We start from the raw sequence: 18,706 nt of genomic DNA, 5'->3' as shown, positions 1-18,706 counted from the left end.
TCTGTTTTAGCTTTTCTCCATTAGAAAAGTGATGTGTTCATTCTTTCTTTCTATTTTCTACTTATTTTTGTTTCTAAAATCACTCATATTTCCAAACATCCAAAAAGAACTACTACTAATTGTCAAGATTTTTCCTTTCAATCTATTTTCTATGCATGGAAATCTATTTTCTATTTCTATGGAAATAACACTTAGCAACTATTTCATCTCCTTTTTGTAAAAATGCAGTACAGATTTGTAATCTCAAATGACAAAATTCTTAAACAACTGTGTGGAAAAGAATTTTGGCTGCTTCTCCCATGCCAAAAATGAAAAAAAAAAATTCTAAGTGTACTTGACTAAATTTCAGTAAAAGAATTTCTGCAACCTGACCAAGGAAGAGATTTCTTGTTTCCAAGACCTTGCCAAGATTCACAGGCATGACAAGCAATCCAATAAAGCTTTTATGGTAGCCAGTGGTAACCTCCAAAAATGATAATTAGCCAACTAGATATACGCTAGACATTATCCTTCTAAGTTCAAATTCTTGTCTCTGGTAAAGATGCGTATGGATGTGTGTGTGTGTATGTACAAACATGAATGGTAATTTTCTTATTTTCTCATGCTTAATATATTTATTAGCTAGTCTTCTTCTATAAAGGAGTCTGTTATCAACTATTTGTTTACCGTGAAATATGAACTGTACAGGTAAGTCAGAATAAATCTTGATTCTTTCTTTTTATTCATCAAATTTGTGACTATTGAGTTGGTGCCCAGTGTTAAGGGCTCAGTAAATGGAAACCATATAGTTTGCATGCTTTTGGCTTTGCTACTATTTGGACATCTTACTATAATATTAAAAAAAAAAAGTTCCACAGTCTTACTTTCTTTAACCGAAACTCATGGTCAGAAGCAGTTAGGGTTGATGCATCAAGGAACCTTACCTCATTCTCTGATGAGCTTGCAGAGAGGAGCACTTCTTGGGCATCGAAGAACTCAGAGACAGACTCCGACATGGAGAGGCGGCTCTCATTGGCTACTGGTTGTGACAGGGGGAGACTGACATGGATTTGCTCACCAGCCTACAGAAGAGAAAAGTATATGGTGTAATCGTTTTCTTCCCTGTAAGAATGGCTATTTGTTCAAATGAGACCATGACGTACTAGCCAGATTTCTAGAAAAATTCACACTATATGTTAAAAGAGTGGTGACCACAGCTAATTTTCACTTGCAACTGAGTAATGACCACTGCATAAGTTTCCTTCCAATATGCCTAAAGAATCCAAAAGGTGCAGCTGAAAGGTGAGTTGATTTTAAATCTACGCTCAATTAATATTAAGTGGAATGTAACAGGTTGAGCCCCTATCAATACCCTGAATTGACTGTGGAGACAAGTTCCTTGTCATATGCTTAGGCTTGTCATTAACTAGCCATATTCTAACCAGTATACTACACCTCAAGCAGTATTTGTAGAAACCACTAGAGATATGCTAAGAAAACAGACTACAAGACTAATTTTTGAGACGGAATATATAAAAGTCATTTTCCAGTTTGATCATGAATTTTATCCAATGAAACATATGATTAGAGTATTGAACCTTACTTCAAATTGTATTTTTATTCAGTAAGTAATAAATATTGTTTCCAAGGATACAATTTAAGCTTCAATCAGAAAAATATGTAAGAGAACTAAAATATATATATTCTAGTACACATTTCAAGTTGCAAAGAAGATTCAAACTGAGATTGTTGACTAATTTTTGAATGACAACATTTTAGAAATACCTCTAGATTCTGGGCAGTTGAGTAGGCATAAGTGTCATCAGAGATCACGGGACCCATGGAGGTGGATGGACGCGGGGTGGGTAACTTACATCAAAGAGAAGCTGTCTGGGGATGGTATTTCCTAAGCAGTTAGATGGCAGAACACCTGCACCCACAGATTTCTAGAAAAATGTACATTTTTGGTGCAAATGTGGCCTTAGTATTAGTTAAAACTCTCACCTTGTTACATGTATTGCTGTTGAAAAGTATAAATTCTCATGGCTAAAAATAATACTTTTATAAAGGATTATAAACAGAATTATACACTCAAGTTTAGCCCCAGTACTGAATGTTCTCCTATCCTCTAACCATGTCTTCGAAAATTCTTCTGAAAAATGGAGTAAGAGCACCTACCTCAGAGAGTCGCTGGGGGTGTGAACTGAGATAACATGTATAAAGCGGGTTAGCATGATGCCAAGCACACAGTAAGCATTCACCTGACATGTGTTAACGATTAATTATTAGCATCATCATCAGTAGGAGCTGTAGCAGCACTAACAGGAGCATCTCCGCAAGGTCAGGTGACCTCTCTTCTGAGACAGGACGTTGAAAACACACCTTAGGCACACTTTCACGTAGCACCTTCGCAGCGGAAAGAGTGTGTTTCAACATTTCATGGGCCATGGATGGTAAGAAATATTTCAAATGAAGAGTGAGAGAAAATTCACAAGCTGGAGCATATACCAAATAAATATTCAGTAGCATGAGATGGAATAAATAAAAAGAGACAACTGATCACCAATAACCAGTGATGTCAAGCTCATGTACATCCTTCACTCCAAAGAACACTGAACTGTCAGCAACGCGATATTTATGCAGGGAACCGTATCAGCAGTGAAAGAACTGTATAAAAATAAATAAAAATGGGCAGTAGATTTAGATGCTATAAAATAAGTACTCTGCATCTATTAAAAATGAGTCTTACCTCATCAGGGCTAGGAATAATATTTACACTGACAACCTGATCACAAAGAATAGATTCTGAATGTATTCTGTTCAACCGACTCCTTAGTTCAGCATTCTGGTTGAGTGCCTTAAAATAACAAAAACCGCATATGTAATTTCAAGTTGTTAAGCAAGCACAAAGCAGAACAAGCACACAGGTACACTTTAGACAACAAAGTCTTATGATGTTCTTAGCTGAAACTTTTGGAGCCACCATAGGCCAGATCCCTCTGGTAAGAAGGAAATAAATGGCTCAGAATTAAGGCACTCATTTTTTTGCAATATAAGACTACTACTTAGTAGGTTAGTGGGTTGAAAGAGTTCATGGATTTCATAAAAATGATTCATGGAATTTTCTCTCCCTTAGAGTCAGGTCCGTTACACCCAAGCCCAGTCTACCACCACATATATATCACATTTTACACCCTAGGCTAAAAATGATTGATTCTTTCCTTTTTTTTTTTTTTTTGGTTTTAGTTTCTAAAATGTGGGAGTTGTTTCAAAACCAGATATCTTAAAAATTATTTGGAAATGTAATGAACAATGAACTGGCTTTATTTTATATCTAGAGCTATATTTTAGAGCTATATTTTAGTCTGGTGAAAGAAAATAGTTGTCTTTCCACTTTCTAGGAGCACATAATTAATACCTATGACAGTACCACAGAACTAACTCAAGCGTAGACCAAAGATGCCTTCCTTGAACAGTGTAAACATCGACAAGTCTAATAAAGGACATATCACAAAAAGGAAACTAACTCCAAGCTACCTGCATCTCATGACTTTTAACACACCCTAAGTCAGCATCAGTAAAACACCATCAGCTACAACCCAGTTTAGAGGGTGGGGCAAGAAGAGAACAGCTTTACATAAGCATGGGCTCCCTAACAGGGGCCCTGTGGACAGAGGCACATGGAGCACATGAGTGCATGGGAACCTGTTCCATATACTGAAGACACATGTAGCTGACTGGATTACACCAAGTCTCAAGTAAAAGACCTTTGTGAGGACAAAGCCCAGTGAAAAGCTGGACAGCTCCTTTCCTTCCCATTGAAACCAGCAATTAGAAGATGGAAGTGAATGTTTCAGAGTGAAAGATAAATATCAGGACTTACTGAAGAGCACACCTGCCCCAGGGAGTGAGGATTCTGCGTTTCTTTGTAAAGAGTCGATGACTACGGTAAACCAATACATATACAAATATAACAGCATAACTATAACTCTGTACCTATTATATCACCCAGGATAAATTACACAGTGGCTAAACTTCACACTTGCATTGAGTGGTGCAGAATCCTTGGGCATGGAGCACAGAACAGCCCCTCTCCCTTCATCCCAGCTTTTGCTTTTTAAGAAGAAAACTGTTCACTCACAGCTTTTGGCTTTTGTTTAAAGTCTTTAGAACCAGTTTGTAAAATATGTGTAAAATAGAACACACTTGGTCTTGCGGGCTGTCAAGTATTGATGGATTAAAGGTGGACACAGATCCTACAGTCATATTGCAGACAGGAGGAAATATGTGTCCAGTTCTCTGAGAAAACAGGGATGTGTTAGTGAGAAAAAAGATGATTACTTTTTTAGTAAATAAACCATGTGCTTCCTAATATTTTTATATTCTGCAAAAGTGCTCAGGACCATTTTTCTTAGAGCAAAATCTCGAACACTTGAAATTTGAAAAAAAAATACTGTATCATTCATATTCTTTGTGACTACATATGCTTATTTGTTCTTTTATTATTTTTCTGTCCACGAGTGTGCTGAAAGCTGTCTTAGTTATTGAAACAATTGGAACCAGATATATTTTGTTGTCTAGGAAGTAGGAGGCCTTGTTGTAGGTTGTTTGACGGTTTTAATTGAAGAATCACATTCATGACTTCAGGGTTTCACACAAACCTCAACTAAGGGTTCCTCCAGAGGGACTGCACCTTCTGTTGCCCCTGGGACAGAGTTAACAAAACAAACCCCACAAAAACTCAAGGGCAAGGATAAGTAATGTTTTTTTCAGAGGGTGGGAGTTTTACACACGTTTCCCATTTATAAGGAAACGTGGAGAATTGTTTGCTCTGGATGTTTAAGAAAGTTAAATTCCCATTTAAGCTCTCATCTCATCCAGTATTCATTAAATGTAATCTTGCCTACAGGTGTGTGTGAAGGCACACAAAGTAGCCTCTAGCTGATAGTATCAATAGGAAATGAGCTGAAAATTAAAGGAATATTGTATGAATAATATATATGCAGTGGTAGAAAAACGTTGTTACGTGGCACAAAAAAGCGTGGAAATAAATACTATTCCAACTCTGGCAACCCCAAGGGCAGAAAGTGTAAGCAGATGCGGAGCATGCAACAGCCCATTTCTGTGTGTCTTGCCAGGACGGCTCCTCCTTTTGCCTCAGTCACACACACTGTTTTGAAGTTGGCTACAACCAAGCGCCATGAGCGCTCTTAGGGAGTTTAGGGAGTGCTCAGGACCACATTTGTTACTTCCCTCCCTGAAGCTCACCTATTTTCTCTACAACGATATTATGGAAACATCCTTGGGAACGTCGAGGTATACAGATATTTTCAGTGAAATGACACTATCAGTGATAATTAACATAGAAGAGCCCAGTTGATGGCAGAAACAATATACAGAATGCACCCGAGGAGTCTGTACAGTGGTGAAGCGAGGGAAAAGGAGGCATGTCGCCAGCCACTTGCACCAGCTCATGAGCAAGAAAAGCCACGGAAACTTGTGAGTAATAACATTGCTCCAGGAGTAGCAGACGGGGCCGAGGCCTAGCAGGCAGGAAGCAGCCTCAGGCTCAGGAACTGTGCCTAGATTCTTTAGGAAGTCTCACTACTTGCTTTCATGAGTGAGTTCAGACCGCACTACAAACTCTCCGCAAAGTATACTCATTTCCCCACACCTCATGTCCCTCATACACATTCAAGTGTAATATATCCAAGAAACACATAATTCCCGACCCATCTATAAAAGAAGTTACCATCTTGAAGTTCTGAGCCAGAAATAATTGCCCAAATCCTTACCTCCTTGGCTATTAACTACCATTCACCCTCGTAGGCAGACAATGGGTGAGAATTTACCTTAGACTGGGTGAGACTCTGGCATAGCATATGCATTTTACTGAATGGAACTGTGGGTTCTGGGAAGGACACATAGAAGCCTGAAGGCTGGAGAAGGATATGAAACATATGGCAATATGGGATCACCAGAAGACTTAAACCCTTCAGATAAAAGCAAAACTGGTTGAAAAGGAGTGAGAATATGAGTATGCAAACTGTCAAAGCTAGAGCTATCAAGAACCTGGGTATCTCTTAAAAATCACCTTGTTTTTTATTAAAAAAATACTATTATAGTGTATTTGGAAAATGCAAAAAACTAGAAAAATATTTTTAAAAATTCATACCTTACTACCCAATCAACCAATTTCTGGTAGCTTGGTATATTTCTTTCTTACTTTCTTTTTTAAAATTTATTTATTTAATTTATTTATTTTGGGCTGCATTGGGACTTCGTTGCTGCACGCGGGCTTTCTCTCTAGTTGCAGTGAGCGGGGGCTACTCTTTGTTGCAGTGCGCGGGCTTCTCATTGCGATGGCTTCTCTTGTTGGGGAGCACGGGCTCTAGGCGAGCGGACTTCAGTCGTTGTGGCATGTGGGCTCAGTAGTTGTGGCTTGTGGGCTCTAGAGCGCAGGCTCAGTAGTTGTGGCACACGGGCTTAGTTGCTCCGTGGCATGTGGGATCTTCCTGGACCAGGGCTTGAACCTGTGTCCCCTGCATTGGCAGGTGGATTCTTAACCACTGCACCACCAGGGAAGCCTGGTAGCTTGGTATAGTTCTTTCTAGCTTTTTTTCTTACGAATTTTCCACATTATTTAATGGGAACATACTCTACATCCTGTGTCTGCCACTTATTCTTTGTACACAGATATTTATTTTATGTTTCAAACTCTTCACAAATGTGATTTTAATAACTGCGGAACAAGTTATTTTCTACTCTTGGGCACTTACGTTGTTACTGATTTTTCTTAGGATAAATAATGCTGCCATGAACGTTTATGTGCATACAGGCTTTCTACATTCAGCATTACCCCCTTAGATTATACATATCAGCCATGGACCAAAGGGTCAAAGGGTAAAATATTTTTATGGCTTTTAATAAATATTGCCAAATTATGTCCAAAATGACATCAATTTAAAGTTACTGGATGGCTAAAAAAAAGATGTAAAGGATTCTATGAAGAATATCTTCATATACAACAAATTTGGCCAAGTCTCAGGGAACTCTGAAATTCAGGAACAAATACACTTAGAACATTTATCCCAACACAGAATACTTATTTTGGATGTATAAAATGTTGTAGACAGGAAGGACGGTAAACACTATGACTGGGATTTTAATTATGCTGCTATTAATTACGCTGCTATGTGCCTTAAGCCAATGTTTTTGCTTACATTCCCAAACATACCACGTTTCACTGATTCTAATATGCACAAGTCCTCAAACATTAACACCTCTGAAGCACTGGTCAGTTTAATTGACAGTTTTTTCTTTCTTAGTAATGCACAGAATGATGGCACATCTAACAGTGGATGCCGTACTGATCTAGTGAAATTCAGTAACTCTACACCGAGCACTGGCTCATACTCTGCTGCTCACATTTGCATGGACTCAACACCCAATGCATTTAGCACAAGCTGTGTACAAACTCTGGGGCCAGAAATCAAACTGGTAATAGTGACGGAGTGTAATGTATTGCAGACAGACTCAAGGCAAGTTGAATCTTTCGTTATAGTAATCTAGGGTGCTGAGTTTACCATAGTCTTACTGTATACCATTTGATTTTGGTGTTCAGTACATAAAATTATAGCTGCTGTGAAATAAAGTCATTTACAAAGGGATACATGCCACACAAAATACCTTGTCCTACGGGTGTAAATCCAACATCTATGCTGCCTTTCAGGTGTAAAAGTTTACTTTTAAAGTTTCATGGGGTAAAATAACAGAATTATGTACATTTTTATATACATATAGATCAGGGATGAAATACTACTTTAGAAGAGAAAGTTATTATACTGTTCAGCCTTGCAAATTATTACATGCCCAAGGCAGGTAAAAATTTATGCTGAGCGTGCAGTGAAGAATGCTAATTTTACTTATTTTATTATGCTATGTACCTTCTAAAAGGATGATGGAATTTGCCAAGTTGATATATTTAAAAGCTTTATTGAAAATCTGCATTTTAATCATTAGACATATATCAAATCAGTATGTCAAATAAAAAATAAGCTTTAAAAACGTTAGACTAATCTAAAAAGTTATTTAAACAGTCTCTCTCTCTCCTTCCCTTTCTGGGGAGAGACTTGGATTGGTAACTGTTCACTAAAAAAATATCTGGGTTTTAACTGATGATACCTGAATAAGGATCAAAGATGTCTTTAGGCTACCTAAAATATATAATGTGAAGTTATATTAACATAGAAACATACATAGAACAGCTGTCTCAATGTACTCAAGCTATTTCATATCTTGTTCAATCCTTAGTGCTATATTTAAAGAGGCACAATGAAAATAATAGAATTAGCCAATCAGGATGGCTACATCAGTTAATTGTTTCCCATCTTCAATGTCTCCTTATCTGCTAGTTCCTTCCCTTCATGACACAAACAAACTTAGATGACTGCCAAATTCAAGGTTGACTTTCAGTCCATATATCATTTGCTGCTAAGTCAGACCCTGTTAACCTTTTCGTTCTTGAAATTATCAAAACTCTTTACCCTGATCTCAATGATCATAGCTACCTAAATTTGTCAGCTGTTTCCCCTAGGTTTCCATCAAAGGATCCTCATTTTTGTCCTTTAAATACTAATGTTCTCTATGGCAGCTCCATTGGCCTCTTTTATTCTGACTGAAAACACAACTTATCAACATCTATAAATTCACCGATATACGGGGGTATCCACATCTTTCTGCCAGGGCCTCTTTCCTGAGCCCTAGAGCTCAGGAGGAAACAACCCACCCAATGGGAAGGTATGTACAGACAGAAGGATGTGAACGCAGCCAAGATGCTGTGATAACACAGAACTGGAAGCACTGAATTCACTAGTGGACAGGGTATAACTATCTTTATAGTCCCAAATTATTTTCACATTTTTTGAGTTCAAAAAAATGAAGTAAATATAACACGCCCTGCCCCTTGCAAATAACCCAACAAAAATCTATTGAGGCTCTAAGTCTAGATGCAAATAAATGTTTAGACAAGAGAAGGAAACATTTAACCCAAAGCACGCAAGGTGATGTAATTTCACTTTATTTTACTTTTATCAGGTTGGTAACAGCTGCTGCTATCTCCTGAGGTCCATCAAGGACCAATTCTTCCACAAACCTGATCTCTGGGTCTGCTCACAGCTCAGGCATCTCTCATTTCTCTGAACACGCAGAGCCCTGGAAATCTGCACCGCTCATGTGCCACTGGGAATGGACTACAGCGTGGTCCATTTAACTGTTTCCTGAGTAAATACTGCTCATCTCAGTAGTCAGATCATGAACTTCCTGGGAACATGGCCAGGGCTACTTTTAACTTGGTGTCCTATACCTTGCACTGTACCTAAAGTACAGTAGTTGAATGAAACACAATGAATAAATGAATGAACAAATGAATGACTGCTTTAAAATTTCTCTTTATCACCATTTCTAATCTCACCTGACCTCCCAAACTTAGATGTGTTTACTATTCTCTGTCTTACCAACAAGCAAATAAAGGCAAGCAAGCGGGAAACAAGCATATTTTCTTATTTTTCTTAGTACAAGCTTATCTCATACCACTAAGACTTCAATCCTCAATACATCTGAAGAAAAACACTGCAACATGTAGGGGGACAAAAGTGTATTTGACACATTTACAAGATGACATACAAGATGTTTACTAACCATTATTTTGATCTTTCTGATTCATGATCCTTTCAGGATCATGATTCAGAAGATTGATTAACATGGACTAGGTATGCAACAGATACATGACATGAAATCAGTACAGGGCAACCGTTAAAGTGTGCTTGTGAAGGAAGCCCTCTGAAGACTGGAACACAGTTGCCGCTTTGAATGCTCAGGCTCTCGAGTTCCCTAGTTTTGCACTGGAAGCAGCATATGCACCTCAACTGACAGTGTTTGATGGCAAACAGCAGAAAGTGTGGCCCAGAAAAAAGCATTCAATAATGTGAAACTTAACGCTGAAAAGATGCTGACAGTTCAGGTACATAAAACATGGTGAGACCAGTTTAAGTCTAATTTTCAGGAACTGAGGGAAACTCTTCAAGCAGGAGCTGATCCACATGGAAAACCACTCACCCAGGATTTGCTTGCTCCTTCGCTCTGATCCAAGGCACCAGGAAGTGAACAATATTTTATATAAACACTGAGTTCTCATACAAAATCAATAACAACATTGAAGTCTCAAAGGAAGTTTTAAAGGTTAATTTATAGACTAAATGAAAATATTTCAGAGGAAGTGCTAAGTGTAAGAAAGCATAAGGGCAGTTTTAAAGGATTTTTAACAGAAATTTCAACCTTGAAATACACAGGGACTTGATTAGTATTAATAAGATCAATATAATATATATTGAGTAATATTTATTATAGTGTAAAATATATACTGAAATATATATAAGAGTCTAGCTTCAGGGAGCGTAACTTAGGAAGAAAATCCTAAGAGTGCAAATCAGAATAGAAAAAATAGGTAATAGTTATCAGTAATTTTCAACAGATTAAAATATAAGTGGGAAAAAATAGTAAGTGTGGAAGATCTGGTAGATTTTGTCTATTTGACATTGGATCAAACATATTCTGGAACGTAACTGTTTAAATGTGTATGTAAATCATGTACAAATGCATGATTTTTTTTTTAAACCGGGGACTGCCTTATAATGACTACAGAGAGGCATTAAAAGTATTCAATCAGCCAAAATAGCAATTATGTTTGCAAGCAAGTTTGGTTGATTTTCACTCTTACCTTGATATTGGTTGGAAGAAAAGTAATAAAATGTAATACTGACACTGCAATGTCTTGGGAGAATTTCAGATGATGTGCCATCCCCATGATGGATTGCCTCCACCCCCATCTTTGGCTTACAGGGTTAGGAATGTATTATGAGAGTGAAACAAACACTCTCATTTACCTGAGACAGTGACTGTCGGAGCCGTGCCATCTGCGTGCTGTGGCCTTTATTGTGATCCTGCTCAGAAACCATCTGCTTAAGCTTCTCCTTCTCTATAGCTATGCTATTAAACGCTGACTTCAAAAGAGAATGCACTGCGTGGGGAGAAAAGTAAGAGACAAAGATCAAATGGATCCAGAAAGAATATACAAAATTATAAACTTCTCAGTACTTTAACTCATGCACAGATATTTTCTGGAAAGTTTATGTTACAGTCTAATTGAAAGTCAGCCATAAAATGGAATCTACCAGAATATCTATACACAAAACAAATACAGGAATGGTAATTAATCAGGATGAAAGTTTTAGCATTTCAAACCAGATAAGCCAACAAAGACCTGGAAGCAGCATATAAAATTATCAATTTTTAAATTTCAGTATTTAGAAACTAAACTACAATTCCTAGAAGGAAAAGGGAACAAGTTTTACTCTGCCATATTTGAAGGCAATATTTGAGCAGTTCTGTGTACAATGAAGCCTCATGCAAATCATTTAGAACTATCAAAAATTATTTCCCCAAAGTGTGCACCCAAACAAGAGCATTTTATGAGTCCTTCCAATATAAATAAGACAGCTGTTTTAGAAGTTCTAACTAGTTCTCTTTGGGGTAGGAAATGATTTGGTCTTAAGAAGAGCACTTGCATTACTTTCTCAGCCAAGAACATCATGATATCAGAAGTGGTTTTTTTTTTGTTTTTTTTGTTTTTTTTTTTTGCGGTACACGGGCCTCTCACTGTTGTGGCCTCTCCCATTGCGGGGCACAGGCTCCAGACGCGCAGGCTCAGCAGCCATGGCTCACGGGCCTAGCCACTCCGCGGCATGTGGGATCTTCCCGGACCGGGGCACGAACTCGTGTCCCCTGCATCGGCAGGCGGACTCTCAACCACTGCGCCACCAGGGAAGCCCCAGAAGTGTTTTTAAAGAGCACAAACTTCCAGTTATAAGATGAATAAGTTCTCGGGATCTAATGTACAGTATAGTGTTATAGTTAATAGTACTGTATTATTTACATGAAAGTTCCTAAGAGAGTAGGTCTTAAATGTTCGCACCACAAAAAAGAAATGGTGGGACTTCCCTGGTGGCGCAGTGGTGAAGACTCCACACTCCCAATGCAGGGGGCCCGAGTTCAATCCCTGGTCAGGGAACTAGATCCCACATGCATGCCGCAACTTAGGAGCCCACCTGCTGCAACTAAGGAGCCAGCAAGCCGTAACTAAGGAGCCCATGTGCTGCAACTAAGGAGCCAGTGAGTCACAACTAAGGAGCCTGCGAGCTGCAACTAAGGAGCCCGCCTGCTGCAACAAAGACCCAGTACAACCAAATAAATATGAAAAAAAAAAAAAAAGAAACAGTACGGTGTTAGCTATCACAATTATTTTCAGTATATAAGTGTATCAAATCAACATGTATACCTTGAACTTATACAATATTACATGTCAATTATATCTCAATAGAGCTGGAAATAAAATAAAACAAAATAAAAGCAACAATAAAAACAACCTCCACCGCCATTTCTGCATACCTAACAACATACATTGGTAAAAATCCAAGGCAGTCTTTAATTCTGAAACACAAAAAGGTTGAATTTCCAACTCCTATCTTTACAATAACAGTTTCTATAAAATGCAAAGTCTTCTAAAATAGGGATTTCCTTATAAGAGAAAGGATTTTTTTTAAAGAAGTGGAAAAATTTAGCATAAAACAGTGGCCTGAATTAAAGGGGAAAAATGGTGAGATCATAAGGGACTCACAATCTATTGATTTATGTGCTACATTCTAGTTATCAATTTTAAGGTAATAACTTGATAGCTGAAATATGTTAACCCAACTGGCAGCTCTAAAAGCAGACTCTCACTCATTTCAAAATCCATAATTCTTCCTAAAGAGCTCATTCAATAGTCATAGAAAAGCCCCCCCCCCCCTTTTTTTCTAGCACAACTGAAAAGAAAACATGTTGTTTCAACAAAGGTTTTAAAATTCTGTTGAAACTTGGATTTCCTGAAAGCCTCCGGATTGCAACCAAATACACAAAGCTTTCCCAGGGCTACCTTCAAACTTACCCATCTTCCTTTAGAAGCTGTGCTATAGTTAATTCACACATTTGCCGTCTCATTTTACCTGCTGCTATAACCTCACATTAGAAGTAAAAGCTACTGGCTTTCCTGGCCATAAATCTATGCTGTTACATAAACAAAATAACATTGCTCTAGTTTAATGACATGATTAGCATCCAGCTAAGATATGCAATAAAAATGTGCAAGGAGTAAAACAGGAGGTGAAAGAGAGGTGGCCTTACAGAATCTCAACTGAAAAATCTATAGAAAAAAAAGGTGGGGGAGATGATATAGTTTAATTGCTTCAGGATTGTGGAATTAAAGAAATCTCTCCTAGCACGTCTTTGCTGATGGTTTAAGACTATAGGGCTTCCCTGGTGGCGCAGTGGTTGGGAGTCCGCCTGCCGATGCAGGGGACGCGAGTTCGTGCCCCGGTCCGGGAGGATCCCGCATGCCGCGGAGCAGCTGGGCCCGTGAGCCATGGCCGCTGAGCCTGCGCGTCCGGAGCCTGTGCTCCGCAACGGGAGAGGCCACAAGAGTGAGAGGCCTGCGTACCACAAAAAAAAAAAAAAGGAGACTATACATTTTTGTTGACTTCAGCATTCCCAGAGATGTCCTCAGAGTGTGCCCCTTCTTTCCTGAGTCACTAGGCTCTTGAGTATTATGGGGGGTACTTGAGATGTTCCATTTAACACACATTTCCAAGAATATTTTATAACCTATTACCAGCGGGCCCAGGGGAAATAAATGTGATTAATTCATAATAAGATGTTAGTGACTGAAAACAACATAATGTGTATCTTTCTCCAAGGGACTGGGAAGGTACTATCATAAGGCACACACACACACACACAAAGTTTCAGTGGCTGAAATTTAAATGCTATAGCAATAAGGGGAGGGAGTTCATCTGGGAGCTGAGGCTCTTCTTGGTAAACACAGACAAGACGGCCCAGTCCACCTTCACTCCACTCTCCTGCTTCTTATTTATTATACTCTTACTCCCTGTGCCTGATGACAGCAACTGAGCTTCTGCAACATGCGTTATTGAAAGCTTAACATCAAAAAAGAGACTCCAAGGTGGGGTGGACTTCTGCTCCCCTCAAATCTGGACTGGCTTGTGAAGCTCTGACCAGCAGAGTGCAGTGAAAGGACAGTGCTTCAGGTCCAGAGCTGGCTGCTTCCGTTCCAATCCACTCCATTCTTGTGGAGCCCTGAGCTGCCACGGAGAGGGAGAAGGAGAGGGATAGAGTTGTGTGCAGCCTCCCAGCGGTCCAACCAAAGTGCCAGTGAAGACACCTTGAACAATTCAGCCCAGCTTCCTGCTGAATACTGTTGAGGGAGCCCAACCAATGCCACGTGGCACAGAAGAACTGCTTAGCTGAGCCTTCCTGAATTCCTCACCCGCAAACTGTAAAGTAAAACTTATTAGGTCATTTAATAAAAAAAGAGTTTCAAAACAGAATCTGTTTCTTTTCTTTTTTTCCCTTGTTAAGGCTAACTCACAAGTATGTATTAAATGATGAAAAACAGATGTTGAGTAGTAATGTCTGCTGACCTGCCTGGGGATAATGCCTTTTTTTCCCCTAAGTGTTTGCTTCCGCAAATTTCAGAGAATAAATAGATAATCCCATTATCCTAATATTCTCTGAGTGAAGAAAATCAAATTTTAATTTATGATGGCCTACAATCCTAGTGCCAGGCCTGAAAGCAACAGGAAGAACAGTCATCAAAGGTTAACACCCTTTTTGTCTTTCTGCCTTTCTGCCTTTTCTCACCCTCAATGCTACTTTCTTTACTCAGTCAAAACTGTAACCCTATGGTGTGTGTTCTCCCAGGAGGCGGGCATCATATCCCACTGCATTATGTTTATAGAACTGCAATAAATATATAAACCATTTGACCTTTCTACTATGACCACCTAAACAAGGATAAGAGAATAAATGGCAGCTTCCCATCAAGAAAGAGAGCTTCTCTCAAAGGGCACATTATATTTATTGTTACCTTTCTGTGCAATTAGACAAAATTCTTCTTGAAGCTTTGTATAATCCATTGAACTTTCCAGAGGGTCTGTGAGATGGCTAGGGGGAGTCTGAAATTCAATATCTGCACAAAGGTTGGGGTTGGAGGAATGCAAGCGAACCGGGGACATGGTAGCACTGAAAGGAACCTGAAAGGGGAGGACACGAATTATTAGAGAACAACAGCACATTGTTCCACCCTCTCTTACATAGAAAAGACCTCTTCCAGTATAATAGACTCCTCTCTGAGGACACACTCGGAGACAGTACTCATTTATTTTGCAGGTGGCTGGGTAGGAAGGAGTCTCATTTCCCATAGTTGATTTAGTACTGCCACTGACTCACTGGCTTTTCACTGTCACAGGGAGAGATGACTATACAATGACAGGAAGAACAGGCACAATCCCAGATAAGCTTCAGCTCTGAACCCACGGAAACAGTGCTGGCAGAAAGCAGTCTGAACTGTGACGTAGCTGACCTTCTCTCACAAAGTCTGGGTACTCAAGTCAGAGCACTTTTTATGCCTACTTCTTTCTGAGCCTGGAGCAGGAATTTACTGAATAGGTAAAAATTCAAGAGGTGAGTATACAGAAAGATTCACTTGCTCCATTGCCATTAGATAAAACATAAGTAAGTTTAATACTAAATATAATAATGGCTTAAAGGGACTCACAATTAAATTTGAAATTGATTTATCGAGATGTATTTGTAAATGAAATGTAAGTTCCTGTAGTTTACCTTTGTATGTTATATAAACATGGCTTATGAACTGGCCAACATTGAAAAGCATTAAGTAAAAAAAGTCATATTCCTATAGATTTCCCCAGATGGCTAGAGGTACTTCCTTGCCCAGGCTGGATCTGGGCTAGGCTTCTGATGGGTGGAGGCAAAGCACCTTTCCCTCTCCTTCTAGAAGGTTCTACCTGACCATTACAAATGCTGTCAGCCAAACACTCTTGGAAAATGAGAATACCAATTCCTCTTATAAATCAGATTACCAGGGGAGGTCCCCTAAGTCTTACTGCACAGATATGCATTCAATTACCTTCAAGAATCAGAATCTTAGACTCCTCCACATGCTGAATCTTGTATAAATTAAAAGATAATTCACACCCTCTACCTAACAGAAAATATGCTGTAGGAGGAAGGAACCAATATCTTGTTTGATGTACATGTATGTCAGAACCACTTCCTTTTTTCATTGTTTTATTTAGCTTTAAACCTCATGACAGAAAAAGAGGGGAGGGAGGGAGCAAGCAAGCATGTGCCTGTGCACGGAGGTTACAGGGATGGAGGAGATGGAGACACCCCAAAACTCTAGCCTGAGCTGCAGTTGGTGGGTCTGGGTGAGGGCAGTTGAGACTGGAGAGGGTCCTTAGGATGTAGCTTTGTCTTGGCAAGGAGTTATTTATCTCAAAAGATATCCAAGGCTTACTGGGAAAGAAAGTGGGCATGAAGCTTTCTCCCCAATTCCGCTAAGCTAAGCATGTTAATATGATATGGGAAGAATCTGGTATCTGGAGTCATCAAAGTAACTCTTCCTCATCCCCCATGGGGACCTTGGCTACACTGGGCTGGGAGGTGACAACAGCTTGTTTATCTCGTCAGGATCTGAATTCCTGGCTATTCCAGAGAAGAGACACAAAAGTGGCAGATAAGCCATTTGAGAAAATGGAGTTCTTGGGTTCAGTAATTTGCTGGAATCCTATCCAGGCAACTTTGTGACAGTAATGACTGAGGTTTTTTAGGATATCCATAAGGGAATGGGGTTTATGTGAAAGAATATTTAAAGATAGATAAAGAAAATTTCTGTCCTTGCCTGTGGTGATGCTAAATCTAGAAAGAGCAGTCAGCCCAAGGCCCTCTAGGAGGGAAAGAGAGAATCCATGGAAAGGTTGGTGATGAGGAGGTCATGGGCAGAGACTGTGACTTGAGGATATGGGTAGACCAAGGAGTTTGCAGATTTAAGGATATGGTTTCAGGATGCAAGGAACTAGAAGAGCATTTGAGAAAAAGGAATGTGCATGTTCGGTGGTGGGGAATGAAATGTGTTGAGGATCAACAAAAGGGTTTTATCTGCACTCAGGTGCCCTCAATGCTCCGAGGAGGGGCATGGTGTAGGAGAGGGGTCTCCTCCCTTGAGTGGATAGGGAGGCTAGGGGAGCAGTAGTGATGGGAGGCCAGGGTGCAGTGGAGGCCCAGAGAGTCCAGTGAGGACCCAGACTTGTTCCTGAGATAATGGGCTCTTTATTAAAAGTTGGAATCAGACACTGAGAAGAAAAACATGTTACAAATTTATAGTTTGAACATAATGGAAGTTTAAATTGGCAATTAAAACGGGAAAAATGATTTTGTATATAACCCACAGGGAAAGGGACTTGGAATGCTCTATTCAAACTGTAATCAAGCACTTCCCTGGGACACTGAAAACTAGTATTTATATACTTCTGACTGAAAACGTTTATATTGATTTTTTTTTTTTTTTTGGTTAAAAGAAGTATGTGGAATGGATCATTTTAATTGAAAAATTCATGAAATGAAATTGAGAATACAAATTGAGATGTATTAATCTAACTCTAACTGAATAGCTCTTCAGCCTGGGGGCTTATTTACTCATTTTTTTATTTATCAATTTGAGTATTATGGGATTTGAAAATTTAAACGGTAACTAGGTTCTCTGTCAGTGATGACTGGAGTAGGGCTGTCTACAGCTCTCAATGTTTGTATGTGAGAAACCTCAATGATGGAAATGCAACTTCACATCCTCCTTAGGAAAGAAATCCAAGGCTTCCTTCAAATCCTGTGACAGGGAGGAAGCCTGATCCTGGAATATTCTGGTACCAGTAACTGCAGTTTGGAAGGGGGCTGTTAGGAGATGCTTTTATCACCTGTCTATGAAGAAGCCAAAAGAGGAACAGATTGACAGTGGACTGCTGGCACTGAAATTTAGCAGTGGTAAACATGAATAAAAAAGAGAACACACAACAGCAAGTCTAAGGAAGATATTGAGCATATATACAACTCACGGAGCCAATATGAAAAGTCACCTGCTACTGTTACTCTGCATCACGTGTACAGGGATGCTAGTGTGGAGTACTGATTGCACTGGGACTCTTGGGTTCCTTCTACGGGGAGGGGCCAGCGTTTCTCCTTTCCAACCCCCTATTCTGTTGGGCCTGCCTGATGGTGCAAGTGGACCATTATGGATGCTAGTGCTAAGAATCAACAAGAATAAATCTCTGAAACATCCTGAGTGTACCTGTCTTTGGGAGCAATCTCAGCTGCCCTACACACCTAAGTGGGCAAGGAGAACAAGTAGCTGGAGTCATTTGGAAGAATTCCAGACAAAAGGCAACTAGCAGGATAGGACAGACTCCAAATGTGTGGGCTAACTTTACTGTTGGGAAGAGGAAAGGCAGGGAATTAAGGGGAACCACTGCACTAAAAGAAACAGGAGGGCTGAGTCACCAGCGACAGGTCACTGAGATGTGGGCAAGGGGGCTGAGGGAGCCAGCGGAAGGTCCTGCTAGATGTTGTCCTGCTATGGTATGGAGTTAAAAGCTATAGATCCTAGAGGGTTTAGAGTAACCACTCCCTCTAATTATTCCTGAATACATGACTCAATGCTGCCAGCTTCATTCATTAGATGCTCTAAGTTATTCTTAACCTCTGT

At 39.5% G+C, this 18,706-nt stretch overlaps 1 protein-coding gene across 20 annotated transcripts in view; it reads right to left on the bottom strand.

Moving 5' to 3' along the window:
• Positions 1-18,706, bottom strand: part of OSBPL6 (oxysterol binding protein like 6) — a 202,043-nt gene that overhangs the window by 19,534 nt on the left and 163,803 nt on the right. For 18 of the 20 annotated variants that reach the window (XM_082630568.1, XM_082630567.1, XM_082630566.1 and 15 more), the window contains 4 exons: positions 15,017-15,182; positions 10,923-11,056; positions 2,729-2,836; positions 924-1,061 (listed from right to left, as the gene is read on the bottom strand). In XM_082630568.1, coding sequence (XP_082486694.1) covers positions 924-1,061; positions 2,729-2,836; positions 10,923-11,056; positions 15,017-15,182 — 546 coding nt within the window. Of the gene's footprint in view, positions 1-923; positions 1,062-1,820; positions 2,647-2,728; positions 2,837-10,922; positions 11,057-15,016; positions 15,183-18,706 lie in introns of those variants that run through there. The other 2 variants (XM_082630569.1, XM_082630563.1) reach the window with 2 other exon arrangements.

This window comes from Mesoplodon mirus (assembly GCF_964341445.2).
Source record: "Mesoplodon mirus genome assembly, chromosome: 8".
Lineage (NCBI taxonomy): Eukaryota > Metazoa > Chordata > Mammalia > Artiodactyla > Ziphiidae > Mesoplodon > Mesoplodon mirus.
The sequence above is the reverse complement of the archived record's forward strand: the minus strand, read 5'-3'. Positions and strand labels throughout refer to the sequence as shown.